The sequence below is a fragment of the Notothenia rossii genome (genome assembly GCF_949606895.1).
Source record: "Notothenia rossii genome assembly, chromosome: 3".
Taxonomy (NCBI): Eukaryota; Metazoa; Chordata; class Actinopteri; order Perciformes; family Nototheniidae; genus Notothenia; species Notothenia rossii.
Genome location: NC_136901.1, coordinates 67330646 through 67349718, shown reverse-complemented (window position 1 = coordinate 67349718; position 19073 = coordinate 67330646). Strand labels below are relative to the sequence as shown.

At 40.4% G+C, this 19073-nt stretch overlaps 2 protein-coding genes across 2 annotated transcripts in view; one reads left to right on the top strand and one right to left on the bottom strand.

Annotated features, from left to right (window-relative positions):
- Positions 1 to 10481: 10481 nt before the first annotated feature.
- LOC307032594 (integral membrane protein 2A-like) lies at positions 10482 to 17835 on the top strand. The gene is made up of 6 exons (XM_079670685.1): positions 10482 to 10695; positions 11078 to 11215; positions 13740 to 13919; positions 14801 to 14911; positions 15791 to 15935; positions 16530 to 17835. Exons 1-6 carry the CDS (start codon positions 10624 to 10626, stop codon positions 16622 to 16624), a joined length of 741 nt encoding a protein of 246 aa, XP_079526811.1. The 5' UTR covers positions 10482 to 10623; the 3' UTR covers positions 16625 to 17835.
- LOC307033011 (putative G-protein coupled receptor 174) overlaps positions 17237 to 19073 on the bottom strand; it is a gene marked incomplete at its 3' end in the record, with an annotated part of 6479 nt that continues 4642 nt past the window's right edge. Inside the window, 1 exon segment of the mRNA XM_079671282.1 lies at positions 17237 to 17296. Within this exon segment, the coding sequence (XP_079527408.1) occupies positions 17237 to 17296 (60 nt within the window).

Genomic DNA, 19073 nt, shown 5'->3' with positions numbered 1-19073 from the left:
AGATGGTGGCAGCGGTCGTCTTTCAGGCTGTGCCAGCTGGGATTGGCTGCTGGCAGAAAGGAGCAGGCCTGGCCCCGGGTAGCACTCTTATTATCATCACCACACACTGTAATTCACATGTCAATCACAGCTCAGAGCAGCGCAGGGCCGAGGGTAGGGGGGCTGGTTAGAAGGGGCCACTGACTGGGGTGATGGACCCGGTGGGGCGGGGGCTGCGCACTGAATACTTCCAGCAGGCCCTAATCGGACCTTTCATTCCCTCATCTCTGCAGAATGGGCCTGTGTATATGCGTATGATTGGTTATACAGGGCTGGCCTGAGCTGAAGCTGGAGGCTGTGCTGGACTGGCTGCTGTAAGAATAGGAGCGACCTCTGAGGAAGGTTAAACTGTCAGAGTTTGGCCCGAGCTAGACTCTAGCTGGGGTAGACAGGCTGGACTGAGGAAAGAATAAGAAAAGGGGAAATACTGTTAATCTATCAAGAATTCCATATTATAAAGCCAACAGTCACAAAGACGAGAATGTAGCTGTAGAAAAGTTGGTCCTAATGTTGTCCTTGGACTGAGAGTTATAAGACAAAGACTTCCCTTAGTACACTGCATGTGGTACACTTTGAACACTTGCTCAGTTTGTGGATTTCGTCCTCGTAGCATCGTCTGAAATCACACACTGCTGATGTGCACCCACCGGAAGTTGGCTAACAATCGGTGTTGTTAGCTGGCTAGCTAGCTAGTTAGCAACGCTCCTTAGCTGTAGCAAGTCAATAGGCTACAGAACGCTTAATTTATCAAATAAAATGTACAGATGGCTTCTCTTCGACACAAGAATAGTGGTACATTTATTAAATAATAATTAAAAAATACATATGTTTAATTTGTATTTGTTTAGTTCCAGAGGGGAATTGCAGATGGACACGTAACGTTGACAAAATGCTGATCGCTGGAGAGAGAATTGGTCAGCGCTCCACACTCAACCTTTTGAAAGTTTGGAATGAACCATCCTGGTACCCGCTACACTTAATTTTGCCATTCTTTACATTAAGACGCACTTTTGCTGTTAAAATGTTAGCTTGTTTTTGCATGATGTGACCTGTTCGATGAGAGGGATAAGTTAGGTCGTTTGGAATATGGTCTATACATCTGACCCGTCACTTGATAAAATACTGCTTCATCATCAGGTAAACTGGGAGGATTTTTAATTTATAAAAATAAGACAACATGTATTTAGAATTACGAAAACTTGCCAATAACTTCTTAAAGGATCATGTTAGCATTGAACAAACTCATAAAACTATAGGTAGCCTAACTAGGATTACTTTATATAACATTTCACTAAAAATGAAATTGTAGTGGCTTTTAACTTATAATCGTCAGATATTTTCCACATATTTTAAACTGATTGAACAATGCCAAGCCTAAAACACAATATGCCGATATTAACAAATGATTGACAGTTAAAGTGGACCTATCATGCTATATTTGAATAATATAGTGTAGGACCATACGTATATAAGGCATATTTATACTTTTTATTTTTCAAAATACCAAACAGATCATGCATTTTAGCCATTCCTCATTTCGTTCAATTTAACACTGTCTTTGCATGTGCTGATTCTGTGAGAACAGCACCATCTACAGGCCTGGCATATGTACTACAGCGTCTCCAGCGCTTTTGAACGGCAATGTCCGTGGCTGTCTCCTCCTGATTGGTGGAGTTGGCCCAATAGCCATAGCGCCACTTCTGTGACATCATAGAAGTGTTCAAATCTGGATCAGTCTGTATCAGATCCGTTGCAGCCCCTTTTTAAGAGATTTGGGTATGGAGGAAAATAGAGAGGGTTGTGTTTTCTGACACTTGGTGAGTTCCCTGGAACACCGGGGACACATATTCATGTATAAAAAACGTACAAAAGTGCATTTTGCATGATAGGTCACCTTTAAGTTTGATTCATCGTTTTCCCCCTGTATTGTGTATAAATTAGATATGCTACAGATGTTTCAGATTCACACATTACAAGTTTTTAGCCAACATGTTCCTTAAGTATAAATAGTGCAACACAGTTTAAGTTTGACATTTAATTGAATTCAAGTGTGTTTCATTTATTTAGCAAATTCAAAAATAAACAGCTTTTGCCCCAAGGTGCTTCACAATGACATAAACAAACATATATGTCCATATATTGAGTCACTAATTAGAAACTAGCTAGTAACAGGAAGGATTTTAAACATAAACGTCACGGTTTCTCATGTAGCTGGTGGAACTCACATCTCTTTCTTTCCTCTTGGAGCCATCACCAGTGATGCTTTGTGACACAACACCTGTACACATACAAATCCACAAAAAGGGCTTTTGACATTGATATCTGTAGAAACTAATTAATCCTGCTTCTGCAGAGCTGAAGTCAATCTTCACAAGACAAATCAGAGACATTCAACAACTCTTTAGTCATATCCAGATTGTCCTCACATGTATAGAAAAGCCTTTTCACATTTCTGACTTTGTTCCCACCCCAAGACACTTTCTGCAGCCCTGTAGCGACACTATAATTTAAACGCTGCCGAAATGGGAACTCAAAAGACAACATGCTATTTCAATCAAAAGCCTCGTTCTAGCCCCATCATCCTGCCTGCCAAAGCGTGGTGTAACTCACACACACACAAACACACACACACACACACACACACACACACACACACACACACACACACACACACACACACACACACACACACACACACACACACACACACACATACACACACACACACACACACGCACACACACACACACACACACACACACACACACACATACACACACAAACACACACACACACACACACACACACACACACACAGAACTTGCCTGCCAACTTGTGGTTTGCATTCACGATGCCTTAATGCCTTGTGGTTACTGTTCTATCAGGGCCATGAGAAATGATTTATTAGTGGCTCCCGCCTGTATTTATAGATAATGAGCCTGCGTCAGTGTTAATAAAGAGATCCATTCTCAGCCTGGAAACACAGTACCTCTTTAAGGGATTACTGTCTCTGCTAAACAATAGCTCGTCCTCCAAAGATAGCCCTGTAGCGTGCCTAAGCAGTGTGTAAAAGTGTATTCATGTATGTGGTGGGATGTGGGGGTTAAAATAGTGACAGGCTTCAGCAGAAGACAATCAATCTGTCTTAACACAGACTCATTCATTACAGATACACATTGATCTTCACTTCTTACGTTCCCATTATTGTGGTACTTTTACAGTCGTTCCTTCTCTTTCGGCTCTCCACTGATCCTTTTTCAAAGGAGCTGGTGTTGGCAATATCAAATCCTCATTTGCTGGCTCAGATGTTGGAGAAGCAGCATGAATAAGTATTTCCCTTGTAGGGCATTTTTTGCACTTTTATCTGTCTATGTGTCAGTCATTTGGTTGTGTGTGTATGTGTGTGTGTGTGTGTGTGTGTGTGTGTGTGTGTGTGTGTGTGTGTGTGTGTGTGTGTGTGTGTGTGTGTGTGTGTGTGTGTGTGTGTGTGTGTGTGTGTTTGTGTGTGTCTGTGTGTGTGTAAGTGTGTGTGTGTGTGTGTGTGTGTGTGTGTGTGTGTGTGTGTGTGTGTGTGTGTGTGTGTGTGTGTGTCTGTGTGTGTGTGTGTGTGTGTGTGTGTGTGTGTGTGTGTGTGTGTGTGTGTGTGTGTGTGTCTGATTAGGATGAAAGGGAGACGTTGAGACATATGAGCAGTCTGGCAGTGAAGTGTGTTTGTGTGACATCATTCTGTCTCCCTCTGGATCCAATCAGCCCATCCTCCGCTGTTAATGACACCTGATGGATTAATGACTGATAAAGAGTGTGTGTCCATGTGTGTGTGTGTGTTTTGTAGGGGCCCACAGAAAGCCCGCAATCAGACAGCTCTCAAATTAGCGCTCCATAACTACATCCTGAGCAGGGCTTAAACTTCTGAGGCGCAGGAAAGTCCTTCCAGACAAACACACACACACACACACACACACACACACACACACACACACACACACACACACACACACACACACACACACACACACACACACACACACACACACACACACACACACACACACACACACACACCACACACACACACACACACACACACACACACACACACACACACACACACACACACACACACACACACACACACACGCTATCATTTTCCTCCACATTATATCACTTCACATTTGTCTTCTTTCTAGCATGGTGAACTTTGACATAGCGAGAAACCGGGGTGGTGTTGGGGATGTCATCAATTTGAGCAGCTTCCTCTTATATCCTCTAGTCTATAACCTCCCCCACCGTCAGGCAGCACACACATCCTGACACACTCAGCATATGAACAAACTATGATGCTTTTAGGTATCATATTTAATAATCCAACCATCAACATAAATGAAAAGGAGTTGCATGTTACTTTCTTACGACTTTTATTTCGAACCACCTCAAGTTTGTTTATTCCATCATCTGGATTATGGTGTGGATAATTTATAAGGCTCTTGTGGTTTTATGTGTGGTTATATATAAGTATAAATTATAAGTATAACATTTTGGTTTGCGAAGACTTCCCCTTGGCGGGTGGAGGATATATAACTATTAGAGTAATTCAAACTGTTTTTCAATGGCTTTAATATGTGCAGCCTTAATTTATGACTTACTAACCAAGATGAGTTATTGTCAAATGTAGGTAGAAAGAATGGTAATTGGCCAATCGAATACAATCCAGAATAGAGTTAAAGTGAGAAGAAAGAATATGTGTTTTGCATTAACTGATGTTCATTCACTGTCTTCCATCTTTATTTTTTAATACAATAAAAAGAGTGTTGACTCATAGTTTTGAGGTCGCTTTGAACCGTTGTAATGAAAGTTTATGGGTCTATGGCACCTCAGTTGAAGTAAAGGGGAGTGTTTATATAGTGCAATTCCTGTATTGTCCCAGCCTGAGATGTAAAAAAACAGCATTTTGTCAACCTTGTCCTTAAATTCTGCAAGGTTACAGAAAATGTATTTTAGAGTCCAGCTGGGACTGCAGCATCATGGAGATCAGCCTTAAGATTTGTTTCAGTGCCCACTGTGGTGTGAGGACAGTTTCCTGCTGAGTTCAATAAAGAAGCTGGAATAAAAAGCCTTGGAAAAACGACCTCTGTTTTGTAATTGTTGGGGGGAAAAAATGATCAGTGTATCATCCTTCTGTGTGTGTGTGTGTGTGTGTGTGTGTGTGTGTGTGTGTGTGTGTGTGTGTGTGTGTGTGTGTGTGTGTGTGTGTGTGTGTGTGTGTGTGTGTGTGTGTGTTTTCTGCTCCTCCTGTGAACCTGACAGAGATGACTGAATCTGGAAGTGATTCAACCAGTCTATGATGCTATTGGCCACGATTCAGAAAAGGGTGTGTGTGTGTGTGTGTGTGTGTGTGTGTGTGTGTGTGTGTGTGTGTGTGTGTGTGTGTGTGTGTGTGTGTGTGTGTGTGTGTGTGTGTGTGTGTGTGTGTGTGTGTGAGTGAGTGTGTGAGTATAGAGAGAGAGAAAGAGAGAGAGAGAGAGAGAAAGAGAGAGAGTGTGTGTGTGCTCTCTATCAACACAAAGTCAACATGGCCGAACATGTAACTCTCTGGAGCAGTCTCATGATGATGAGGTAATTGCCCCAGAGTTTAACCTTCAGTAACATAACAGACATGCGTCCATTTCCATCCTTCCATTCTTCTCTGTACGCTTTCATCGCTTTTCATCTTTTGCAATTCTTCCACTTTCCCCTTTCTACCTGTGCCAGTTGCTTACCTTGAGTTGTCCTTCATTACATACATCTGTGACCCACCATTTTTCTTTCTTTTAGTCATACCTTTTGTCCTCTCCTTCACTCCTGTGCTTTCATAATCCTTTCCTACCAATGTCTTATTTTTCTTTTGGCATTTCACATGCCCTCTTTAAACTTCAAACAGACAGAAAGACAGGGTAACATTAGGTCACAAGTTAGGTTAAAAACAGCCATTCCTCTTGAATAAAGTCATAGAAAACGTAATAACTCTCCATGGTAGATCATCTATTTTGTCATCATCAATGACTGGCTCAACAACAATAGTAAATACTGTTCAAATCTATTGTGTTTGTAAAAAGAAGTGGAATAGAGTTTAGGTAGGCTATATTGTTGTTAACCTGCCTTTAATAAGTTCTAAATTATCCTTGCGATATAACAATAGTTTTTGTATAAGTGGAGATTCACATAACTCTATATTAAAAAAGGTTGCACTGATTAACAGCGGTATGTACTGTAACAGCTAACTGTAACCCACTGAAAAAGCTAATGTTAGCTTGCTGATCATTGACCCTTATAGAGTAAGGAGTAAAAAGAGACAAGCTAATATGAAATATTGTCAATATATCTTAACCAACTCTTGATCATATTAAGTGAAATAATAACGTAAGATGCAAATATTTTACAACATACTCAAAATTGCTTAAAGTTTGCCAGTAGGCCCATAACACTAGCTAAACCAATGTCTTTAGGTGTTTAATATATTTCTTAAGTGTCATTTTTTGTGGACAGTTCAAATGTATCATAGCATATCATTATATTGGCCTACTAATGCCTAATGAAGTTGGGTATAGCTAAGAATACATTTCATTGGTGTTAGTGATGCAATGCACACTTGCTAGCTAAAAGGGAGCTAAAAACTAGCTTGCTAGTAGTGAGGAGAAGCTGCCTATGAATGGAACTTGTGAGCTTATGGTTACTAGATGTAAACTTGTGAAAGCAATATGCTTGTTGCTCGAGTGGTAAGATTTTGAGAACAAACTTTTCAGAAAATGTCAACTTCTGATATTGTAAATACCAGAAAAGTCTCATATGGGTTGTTCTCGTGAATGTATCCAACTCTATTAGAAAGCAGCATTAGTGCTTTACACACAGACTCATGAATAGCCGTTACAACCCAATCCTGATCTTTATTGTGACATTGCCCGACCAGAGCTCCTTCAGCATGAAATTATTACATTTCCCTGAGGTGAGCCGAGCAGAGGAGATGAAGACAGGCAGACAGCCTCTCAGTGCTATGGGAGAGCGAAGGTAGCTTTAGAAACTGATACTCACAGGAAATACTCATTTGTCACCCTTGTCTCTAAGCCATATGTGATTGCCAAAAGTGTGTGTGTAGCGGGGCAAGGATCATGGGAGTGTGATGCACGCTGATTTTTTGGAGGGTGGAATCTGAAAGGTGCTTTGAAGCAGCACCACTGCTCTCCGCCACATGTACACTATACCCATGAGATGTGCTCCTCATGGCTCCCTCCTAACTTTCTCCAAATCTCTCTCTCTCTTTCTTTCTCTATCTCTCCCCTCTCTGACCACTAAATGTTCTCCCACTCAAGACACATGGTGATTATGGTGGGTCCACATGAAGACCTGTCAGTGACGTTATGAAGTACTGAGCAGTGTCTAACTTTTTGGTTCCACGCAGCTCTGTGGCCAGCTGTTACCATAGCAGTTTCTGGAGCTATGTGTGTGTGTGTGTGTGTGTGTGTGTGTGTGTGTGTGTGTGTGTGTGTGTGTGTGTGTGTGTGTGTGTGTGTGTGTGTGTGTGTGTGTGTGTGTGTGTGTGTGTGTGTGTGTGTGTGTGTGTGTGTGTGTGTGTGCCTGTACCATATAGTTGGGAGCAGTGAAAGGGACAGAGTCATTTGTCACTTGCGGCTATACATGTCTGGTTTTGAAATTGATGACAAATCTAGGAGGTGTGTCTCTGTGTGTGTGTTCATATTTGTTGGCTTGAGCGCGGGTGATGTCATGCATAAGAGCTTCTTTTTCTCACACTTCATGAAGCCTGCAGGCTTCCCCAATTTGCTGACAATGCAGGCAAGAAGGAGTGTGTGTTTGTGTCTGCATATGCATGTGTGTATTTGTATTGCTTTCTTTGGACGTTCTCTGCAGACCAAAGGGAAACATTCAAACTCCATCTTGCACGCCTGCCATCCAACATTATCACGCCCGCTGCCTCTGTGTGCATGTGCACAAAAACACGGGTGTCCATTTGTGTATGTTTTGCTCTTTTCAGTCTGAGAGGCACAGAAATTCTAGCTAGCAGGCCTGCTATAGAGTTTGAGACGTAAACTGGACGGACGGCTAGTTTAATCTGCCGTTAATCAGCTCCCCGGAAAACTCACTCAAGCATCAGACACTGCAGATTGCTCTGCCTCTCCCTGTAACTTTGTGCTTTTCCCAGTCATCACTCTACTTTCCCCCAGAATCACTCCATGACACCCCCCACCTGCCTCCACGCTTTACCCCTAAGTGCGGTTGCCTCCTGGCTCTCTCCTCTTCCTCTTTTTGTGTGTGATGCTGAGAAGCTCTCAGGATTAAATCTAAGTCCTTTGTTTATCATCTCAGCTATTACTGTTAATGCTGCCTCTCCCTCTCTCTTGCTGTGCACGCGCGTGTGTGTGTGTGTGTGTGTGCGCATGCGTGCATGTGTGTCCACGCATGCATGTGTGGGCAAGCTCTCAGATCAAACACAGCGTAAGATGAGCCCATAAACAAGCCTTCAGGACCACTTAGGGTTTTCAGGGAGAGTCAGTTTCTGTGCACGGAGGGGGAGTTAGGTACAGAAATCAGCTGCTCTGTTTATGTACCTTTCAGTGGTGATTACCGGTCCAATCTGTCTGTTAAACAGAGGAAATATCATAGCCTTGCAGTGTGCGTGTGTGCTTATGTGTGTGTTTGTGAGATGCACGGGGTACAGTTGCAGTGCAGAGAGGGCTGGAGAGATGCCACCGAGTTGCGTGGAATTAGAGAGCTGGTGCAGCAGTAGGCCTAAGTGTTTATTTACTCGTACATACAACTTAAACCAAGTCAGGAGAGTGTAAGCAGAGGAAGCAGGGGACCACCACAGACCAGAGGATTGAGGATATGTGTCAGACATACAGTACAGCCTTGGAACAGGCCTGTGTTTCCACACAGCGCAGTGAAGGCGGCGTACTGTGTGTCATTGATGGGGCAATCGCACTGGCAGGTAGTGCCCGGCCTGTAGGAGGGAATATATTTACAGAGTCAGTTTACAGAGTGGAATATTCACAGAGATGAATGGTCTACTATATAAACTCAAAATATAATTTTCATTACTGTGCATTATAATTTAGTGTTTGTGTCATGTGCTGTACATAATAAAGTAAAGAGAGACAGGCTTAACCAAAAGTGTAAATAGTTCATGTCTTGTGGTATTAGGTTTGGTCAAATCTGTATAGGAAACAGATTTTTCCTGATTGGGAGCATTAGTATGAGGGTCATTCAAGAATTGGAGGACGTTTCATGTCCCCCATATAAAAAATCTAATAATCCATGCCCAAAATGCTAAAACATACACTTGTTGTGTTAAACATACTTGTCTTGAGACAAAATGTGTATAAAATTGTAGAAAAAGTGGTTTCAAAATATTATTTAAATTATCAAATAGCTCTCGAACATCCCCTAAAATGGCATTTTTCTCTTGTCCCCGCTTCTTGGTGACCAACTTGCATGTCAAATATAACATTTAAAATAGGGATTTTATTTACTTTTTTTGGTATTATTCTATTGATATATGTCTCTTGTAATGGTAAAATCTATTTGTTAAATCATAAACATATTTTAAATAACAGTAATTTTGCACAGAAGGTGTTTCCCTCAACATGCGTTCAACCCTGTTACCCAAACCTTTTTAGATTGGCACAGGAAGTGAAAAAACTGTAAATCAGATGACACAGTGGAAGTGACATCAGCAAGCCATGTGCTAGTGCCATGGGTAGACCTAAACTAAGTCCTCTCTTTTATTTTTCATATTTTTACAATCTTTTCAGTCGTAAAAGAGTGTGGCACTCTGACCCACTCAACCCTGTTACTGATATTACCAGAATAAAGCATATTAATTTCAAAGTTATCTTTCTTGCATTAGATAATGCAAGTTTGTCATTGCCTTGGAAAGTAGCATTACATGCTACATCTAGCAATAATTCCTGAGGTTGAAGGCTCAAATTAGCATTGATTTTCAACCCTGTTACTTTCAACCCTGTTACTATAATTAGAGTAACAGGGGTAATTCTTCATTGGAAAATATACATTTGATGCCAAGCTGGGCAAAACACTTTTTTTGATGGTTTATTATCTGTTTTTCCTAAATACATAAAAAAACATTATAAAATAAAAGGTTCATTTTTCAAAAATGTTGGTCTCTAAATTGTCCTCCAATTCTGGAATGACCCATGACACAAAAATAAGGGTTGCTTCCATGGCGGCAAAGCTACACAAAGGAACTCTCAAGAGAGGATGCTGGAGGCAATAAATGAAGCCATAAATGGTTTCAGTGGTCACTGTCAAATCAGCAATAAAGGTCGTCTAAATTAACTCAAGCTGTTTATATATGTTATTTATCTTACATTTTATGCAGTGTTTCTAGCTTCCGCTATGGATGTCCTAATCCCCTCCAACCACCGGAAGCTGTAAATAAAGCCGTGCTTGCAAAGTGCGTCACAGTGCGGAGCTGCCGAGAGTAAACGAGTCTGTCTGCAGTCTGGTCAAACCGACACTCTCCTTTCTCCTATTTATACAAGAAACCCGAGCTGACGGTTCCTCTCCACCAGCAGTATGGTGAAGATAGCTTTTAACTCAGCTCTGGCGCAGAAGGCGCTGGGCAAAGAGGTACCCGCCGCTGAGAAGGTGAGCTAACGGGATTCAGAGCGATGCAGCCCGGTGTCCGTCATTAGCCTGGTAGTAGCAGGCCTGCACAGACCGCCGGCACTCTACTGTAAACGTGGACTCCTTCTATGTGCCTTTTTAATGCATATTCTGTAGCGTTTCGTTAACATTGCAGTGTGTTCGGCTTAATGATTGGCGTGTTATACTGCACCTGATACAGCAGCACAACATGGGACCGCCCATCTTCTGAACATCAACACAGCTGTTCTGCACAGGCCAAACATTCACGGGATTAGAGATTGCTGATTCAAAGCTGTATGTGTTGAATGTTGATATTAAATGCATGTAATGTTATGGGTTTACAGTGGATTTGCTGACGGCATTGCGTGTGTGTGTGTGTTAGGATCCTGAGCTGGCCTCTGCTCCGGCGGGCATCGAGGGCTCCACAGGTCGCTGCCTGCTCACCCTGCTGGGCATCGCCTTTATCCTCAGTGGCCTCATCGTGGGGGGAGCATGTCTCTATCGATATTTCACCCCAAAGGTAAACATGTGTGTGTTTCGTTCATATTCATTTTACCAAGGGGGGTTAGTATTGGAGTTTTCTAAGTATTGTTGTTCTGAAACTCACACTGGGGCAGTCCACCTGACATGGGTAGGCCTAGAGATGCCACAGGGTCTGTCATGTGATCCATATATTACAGTTTATGTAAGAGACACAGAGAATGTGAAGTTGCACACACTGTTCAAATTAGCTCCTTTGACACTACAGCATTTCTCAAAATGTTTAATCTGCATTTCAATTCGCAATCAATGTTTGCACACATTTTTACATTAAAATCCAGAAGGCAACAGTTTAGTATGTGGGGCAGCTGTGTCAGTTAGAAGGGCCCATTAGGGGGCATTGTTTTGGTGTTTTTATTTTTCATAGACAAGGGCTTTGAGAGTTATTTTGTGTACATTTATTTTTTTAAGAGAAACTAAAAGGCAGCTATCCTCATCCTGCCTATTTAGCAATTTTATCTTTGTAAAACATTTCTATTAAAGTCGCATATTTCTCAGTCGCAAATTGAGAAATGCTAGACCAATTTTAGTAACAAGATTGTTTAAATGTTAAAACTTAACATGAATACATGTTAAATTAAAGATATTTTATGTATGCCTAATTGCAATCAGTTTATAAAACTTTTAAAAATATGTTAATAAAATATATTATAGACTCTTTATTCTGCCGTCATGCCATCTTTTGCCAAACCACTTCTATTAGCCCACAGCGGACTGGAGTAGATCTCAAATAACCTTATGCTCTGAATCCAGATTCAATTTTGAACTGCGTATTATTATTTTAAATGAATCATGAATCCAGGAGTAGACTTAGAATCACAAGATACCAAAAGATTCACTTCCACATCGGCAAGCTCTACCTGCTCTGTCCCTCAGGTTATATTGAAACAATGCACATTTTTAAGTGTGGTTCTACTGAAATTGTTGGCCTCATTCTCAATAGTATTTACTTTGCTTTTATTTCAGTTGGGTAAGAGTTATTGAGGCTGTTTCATTGCTGATTAACACTCTTGCCTTGGCGGGAAACTAAAATGCTGACTGTTGCTCTCTTCCGTCTTCAGAGAAAGTGCAGACTTAATCTTTTAAAGTATTGCTGCGTTGTTTGTTACGAGTTCTTGCATTCAATATCTGTGCCCCTAAGGTTTTCTTAGGCGAATAAAGCAAAGCCTAAAATGGCTCGTTTAACCATTAATACAATGCATTAACACTTCATATGAAATTCAGCCTTGTTTAGGAGCTTTATTCCACTCACACATTACATTAGTTAACCTTATTCTTACCCTAATTATTTTATTTGTTTGTATCTAATCACATTAGTACATGAATGTGCTTGTCAAACTGTCTTAACAGCTACACTGTAGTTGTTGGCAATGAACACCATAAGCCTTATGCTCCTCTGACAGTGCAACACAAAATGTACTTAAGACATTAAAGAAATAAGGAAGTAAAATGTTGTGATTAAAGAAAATAGTGCAAAATAGACCACCACAAAATCACAGTACATGTGTTAACAAGAAAATAGTGCAAGTAAGAATGGTGCAAGTCAAATGCATGAATATAGACTTGGATACAAAAAAATGCAAGATTATATACCGTACAGTAGAATAAATACTGTAGTGATGAATACATATCACACATATGATTATACAAATTGTACTGAGAATAAAACATCAGTCTACAACATTGAAAAAAACCTGCAAAATGTACAATATTGAAAGGGAGAGTACTGGCTGCCCTCTAGTGGTCTTTTAATGCAGCTTTTAGCTTAGTGAGAACCTTTCACCAAATCCTGAAGCTTCTGTGCAGAAACGAGGAAATGGTGCCACCGCAAACCATACTGCTGCAGTATGTTATTTGTTTATTAAGACTAGTGCTGTTTGTTCGCAGAGCCGACAGGTAGTAAGGTCATATCGGCTGCTTCAGTGTTAGACCAGTTGACGCACTTGTGGTCGCAGAGACCCACCTCACCACGTGTTAAACACAACAACGTACTTCAGTGGCACGAGTTGTTGTGATTCCTGTTTAACAATGTCTTAATGATCTGAACGTCACACCTCACTGAAATATTCGCAATGCAGCTGAAGAAAGCAGAGATACAAAATTAAGCCAATTCAGCATTAATATATTATTAATATTTATACACCTTTGTATATATTGTAATATAAAGATCATATGTTGTAGGTGAATGTGCACATATTATATTCCATTCCATTTTATTTAAACTTTTGAAGTTCTTGTGTTTTTATAAATCTTTATACATTTTAATTTGTATCTTTTTACTGCTCATTCTTGCTTTAACTTCTTATGTTAAAAGGGGACCTATCATGCAAAATGCACTTTTGTACGTCAAGATTTGTATTCTTTAATTTTTTTATTTAATTTTTCAAAGAGAGTAACTGTCAAAACCCAATCTTGATAATGTCAAGTATTCTGAGACCACCACAAAATCACAGTACATGTGTTAACAAGGAAGTCATCTGATATTGTGTGTTTGTGTTCTCCAGAGGATGTACCACGGCGCCATGCAGTTCAGTGACGTGTCCTCCGGGGGGGAGAGCCAGCCCTACTACCTGCCGCGGGTGGAGGAGGAGGTGGAGATCTCTGACAGCATGGCCGTCATCAGCGTGCCCCCTCCCCGCTTCAGAGCCGGGGACCCCGCCTACATCCTCCATGACTTCAACAGGGTATCTGAACATCTCCACCATTTTTTTGCTGAACGAAATATTGCCTGTTGTGTTTACATAGGAGTTTATAGCCAATATAATGCCTGAACAAAATAGCAGAAGGTTTTCCTTTCCATTACAAGATTTGGCATCGTTCAGACATGGCACATTTTTTAAAAACAGACCCCAAGAGACCATTTTATTTATTGTTTTGGTTGTGTGGTTACGCTTTATTTATGATTTAGTGATTTAGGGTATTTTAATACATTCCAATTCCAGTGCCTATATTCTTCTTAAGAATTAAAAGTTCATTGCTCTTTAAAAGGGCGTAATTGAATTTTAATGCTATTAAACAAACATTTTATTAGTGGTATTAGATGGTCTTAAAAGGACAATACAATTACTTCTGGGAGAATCTACGTGGCTTTCTCCATCAAAATCAAAACATTGTCTCTGAAACACATTTGAGCTGCATACATTGAAATAGAAGTTTCTTTGCTTTCCAATTCTGAGAAAAAAGGCCTTCAAAGTTTGAAGTTAATTTTTCTAAAAAATATAAGTTAAAGTTTGTATGAGAAGAATGATCGCTGATCCCTGATCTTGTTATCTTGCCTTTATCAACTTTAAGAATGTGATTATCATCTGAATATGGTGGTAAGAGTATTGTATTCTAAAAGCCAAGACTTTGTTTGTTTAAAATCAACCAAAACCCCAAAACGACCATGACACAAGTTTTAAACATAAATCCATGAATGAGCCGTTGCGACATCTGACTGATTTAGTTAGAGCGAGTCACATATCGTCCAACAAAGTCGTAATTGTGACCGGCCTGCAAACAGTACTGTACATACTGTTAATGTACTTTAAACTCTTCCCTGATTTCTTCATATGTGTGTGAGCAGAAGCTGACGGCATACCTGGACCTGACTCTGAGGACGTGCTTTGTGATCCCTCTGAACACCTCGGTGGTGCTCCCCCCTCAGGACCTCATCGACCTGTTCTCCCAGCTGATGGTGAGTCATGATCAGCACGGCACCATCTCAGGTCAAGCCATCTCATCTAACGCAGCCGGCTGTAGAGAAACGTAGCTTCATGATGGAGGAGAAACCACACCGGCACAGCGCTCTCACTCAGGCATAAGCCCTAATATTAAGCACTTAATATTACCTGGTGAAATCCAGGGGGTTTATAGTTATTCCATATATTGTCTGTGCTTTAATCCTCTGCAAATCTGTCATGTGTGTTATTGGTTGAGTAAAAAAGATCCAGCCTACATCATCTTCCACTATCCCCCGACATTCAGTGTTAGCAGCTCTGCATGAGTAATCTCCATCAGAATGTATTACTTTCATAATGAAACTCTTTCACTCTCCTTAAATATGTGATATGTGACCAAGTAAAAGATGAAAAGCTAAGCTTGCCATCCCTAGAGCCATGAGGTTGACATTTTGACTATAGTTAGGTTTTGGTATCATTATTTAATAAAAAATAAAACGACCTGGGTTTTTATATGACAAGTCTCAACAATATATGAACATGAACATCATCAAGTTGATGCAACAGCATTTTAGTTTGTGCGGGAGTTGAGCAATATCAGAAGTTTGAGAGCTGTGGGACTGTATGTGGGCACAAAAAGTGTAGCTAGTCAAAAGAAAGTCATAGTCACTGAGTTCTCCACCAGGACATGTTGTACAGCGTGGGTGGTGGTGCCATCAGCGAATATCATTATCAAATGTGGAAGTGTTTCAACAAATACAGAAGTTTGGTGATGAATCATTAATCAGACAAAGGCTGTCCCTCACACTTGGCTTGTTCACTGTGCTGCTTTTCTTTGATGAAAACTAATAAAAGTGATTTTGAAGATGTGTCCTAAACCCTTCTTTTTGTCCCAGTCCGGCTCTTACCGCAGCTACTTGGTGCACGAGGACTTGGTGGTGACGGAGCGCATCGATGACATTAAGCCTCTGGGCTTCTACATCCGCCGGCTGTGTGAGGGGAAGGACACGTACAGAATGCAGCGCCGCTCCAGCCTGCCAGGTCTGGATGGACTGCACATCTAAAACTGATATTTTGTCTCGTTTGATAAGCTTCAATAATATTAAAAGTACCATAAGGTGTTTCCTTTAAGTTGAAATAATCCTAAACTAGTTGATATACTTGTGAAATTGTGGAAATAAATTTTATTCAACAAAATGCTGTTAAAATTAAGCTTTCGCTTTGTTTGGGGAACAAGGCTACAATTCTGATACTGCTGCTTGTGCCCAGAAGGGACATTTTAGAAGCAGTTTTAAACATATTTGTCTTTGAACGTCATAGAGGACTTTTGTCTTGGCAGTTGTCAACTTGCTTTTAATAGCTGACATCTATATCAATCCAAATAACACAACCACACTTCATCTTATTCAAGTTGAGCTAAGAGACGTTTTGTTTTCAGTTCCACTTTGCTAAGTATCGTTTCCTCCACGTTAAACCACATAAAGCTGAATTTAACTCAACTATTTTTAGTACCTGTCCATACTGAGGACCACTTTATAAGGGCTGTAAATAAGTGTTAAGATTTTCAGCTATTGATTTTACTTAGTGTCCGTTTTGCCATTTTAATAATTAGTCGTAATGTTTTTGTCTTGTCAGGTGGAGGCATCCAGAAGCGTTCCGCAGACGAATGCTTCACCATCCACCACTTTGAGAACAAATTTGTGACGGAGACCAGGATCTGCAAGGCTTGATGGGAAAACACAAAGCAAGCGAGCAAAAGAGATATAGAGATATAGAGAGAGAGTGGGAGGAAGTAGGCGACGGAGGGAACAGCTTTCAGCAGAAAGTTACTTTTGTAAAATACTCAGTTTTTTCCTCCCCTTGCTTTATCCCCTGTGATAAGTGAATCTAATTTACAGCGTTATACAGCCTGACCCCCCTCCTCTGCTGTTTCCCCCTCTTTCTAAAGTACTCACTAGTTGGTATTGTACTAATAACCAGCGTTACTCTGCTCTTTAAAGATATACTAAGTTTAATTTGTTATGTTAGTTTCTGTTGCTGTAACTTCCTTTTTAATTATCTAGTCGTCGTTAATGTGTTGCAACATCCACTCACCTCCGGATGAGAGTTGTTAGTCTTACTACTGAATATCCTTGTGATACTGAGAAGTCATTCATAACAGTCCTGTCTGTGTCAGTCTACTGTTCCCGCTTTGAATGGGGTTATTAGAGCAGACAAGATCTACTATATGTTATAGTGTGATATAGCACAAGTCACCCAGGAAATGTATGGTACAGTACAGCTGCAGTACGCATGTAACATGGTCGTCTGTCTGGTCCCAGAGACGCTTGAGCCCCGAGCTCTCAGGCACCTTTGTAGATATTTCCCAGAGTGCCCTGCTGCTCCAAGGGGCCACTGCTGTCCTGTGTTAAGATTTTATGTAATTAACGGTTTCATACCTGACAGGGCAGTCAGTGACTTTGTGTTTGTGTAGAGACTTCATTTGTGACAAAAAAAACTTGAAGGATTGTTGACAAGCTAAAGAAGTGAATGAGCTATATGGAAATTTGACCAAATTGAAGAAGTATTCTTTATGTCCATTTTTTTAATTCTTATTTATGAATCCTATGTAGCTTTACAGGTTGCTACAAGTTTCAGAAAACTCCATATGTTTAAAACTGTCACAGGAACAATATGTTTGTAAAAATTGTCATTGATTTTGAAAGCCCTTAAGCTCGAAGGTATTAAAAAAAATGGCCTTTTGCCAAATTACTTCAAGAGATTTTCAATTGTTTGCAGTCAATGCCTGCACAGAAAGACAATCAGACAGGAAATGTGTGTGTAAAAATGTGTTTTCTGTCTAACAGTGCTAGAAAAATAGATACAAAAATAATGTTGTGTGCAGCTACTGAAATTAATTAACTTTGTTGCTGAATAAAGTTGCATTTCTTTACCTATTGAATATTCTGTATTTTCACTTATTATTCAATTTCCAGGACCACCACCCTTCCACTGCGACCTGTAAGCTTATCCTACGATACAAACAACTGGAACATTTAGCTGGTTTAAGGGTTTGCCTGTATTCTGTATTTCCTGTTGCTTTTTAGAGATGTTGGCACTGATGACATGTTCATCATTCATAACAGGAACGGCTCACTCTTCACCAAGATGGTACACATTTTGAAAGAACAGACATCTTTTATTAAAATAGAAATAGAAAAATAGTTGGCCTTTTTTAAACTGAATCCCTTATTTTTCAATAATGGATTACTCTGCAGAACTCCTGGCCCGGGCCCACCTCGAAATGGAATGCAAATCCACGTAATCACACAATTGTGAATAAATAACATTTACATGCCACTATATAATGTTGCAGAAAGTGTTGTTTGTGTCGCTTATCGATAATAAGTGAAAGATCCTACTGAGCATAATTATGTACAGTTTTAAGTACATCACGTTAATGACAAGCTCCACCAATAAAACTGTAACCAAGAGAGTTAGGTCATGTATTTTCAAGCAGCAAATAACGTGTAAGGTACCAACCTTGCGAAGGTTAGCAAGCTACGTTAATGTCGTTAGCAAACGAAGCACACCAGTCAAATATACCAAACCCTTAATGTATCCATTTAAAGTGGACCTATCATGCTATATTTGAAAAATATATTGTAGGGCCTATACAAAACATGTCTGTGAAGTTTTTTTTTCAAAATACCAAACAGATCAACCATTGCAGCCATGCCTCATACTGCTCAAACCCCTCTTTTGCAGCCCTGTTAGAGAAACGCGGATCCTGGGTCCTTAGCTTGAAAAAAAAAAGAAGAGGAGGCGGAGCTAATGCCTGATCAGAATTCTACTGGAGATAAAGTTAAATTCGGTTGTGATAAAACGCCATCCTGTTTAAACCACGTCAAGGATTATTTCCGAAATAGTATGGAGCTCAAATGCTTTTTCTCTTTTTTTTTTATCACAAGGTGAGTACTTTTTTTATTTCCTGCTTTTTAAACACATGTGCTCTTCAGTACAGGTTAGCTCTGAGTGTTAGCGAGGCTTGCTAATGTAAAAAAGATGAGATTACGTCCAAAACACGTCAGGCGTTGTTTCTGATAGCAACTTTCTGTGATCCGCCGACGTCACAGTGGATGGACACGTCACAGCGGATGGAAATATGTATCCGCTCGTTGTACACCCGTTTTTAAAAGA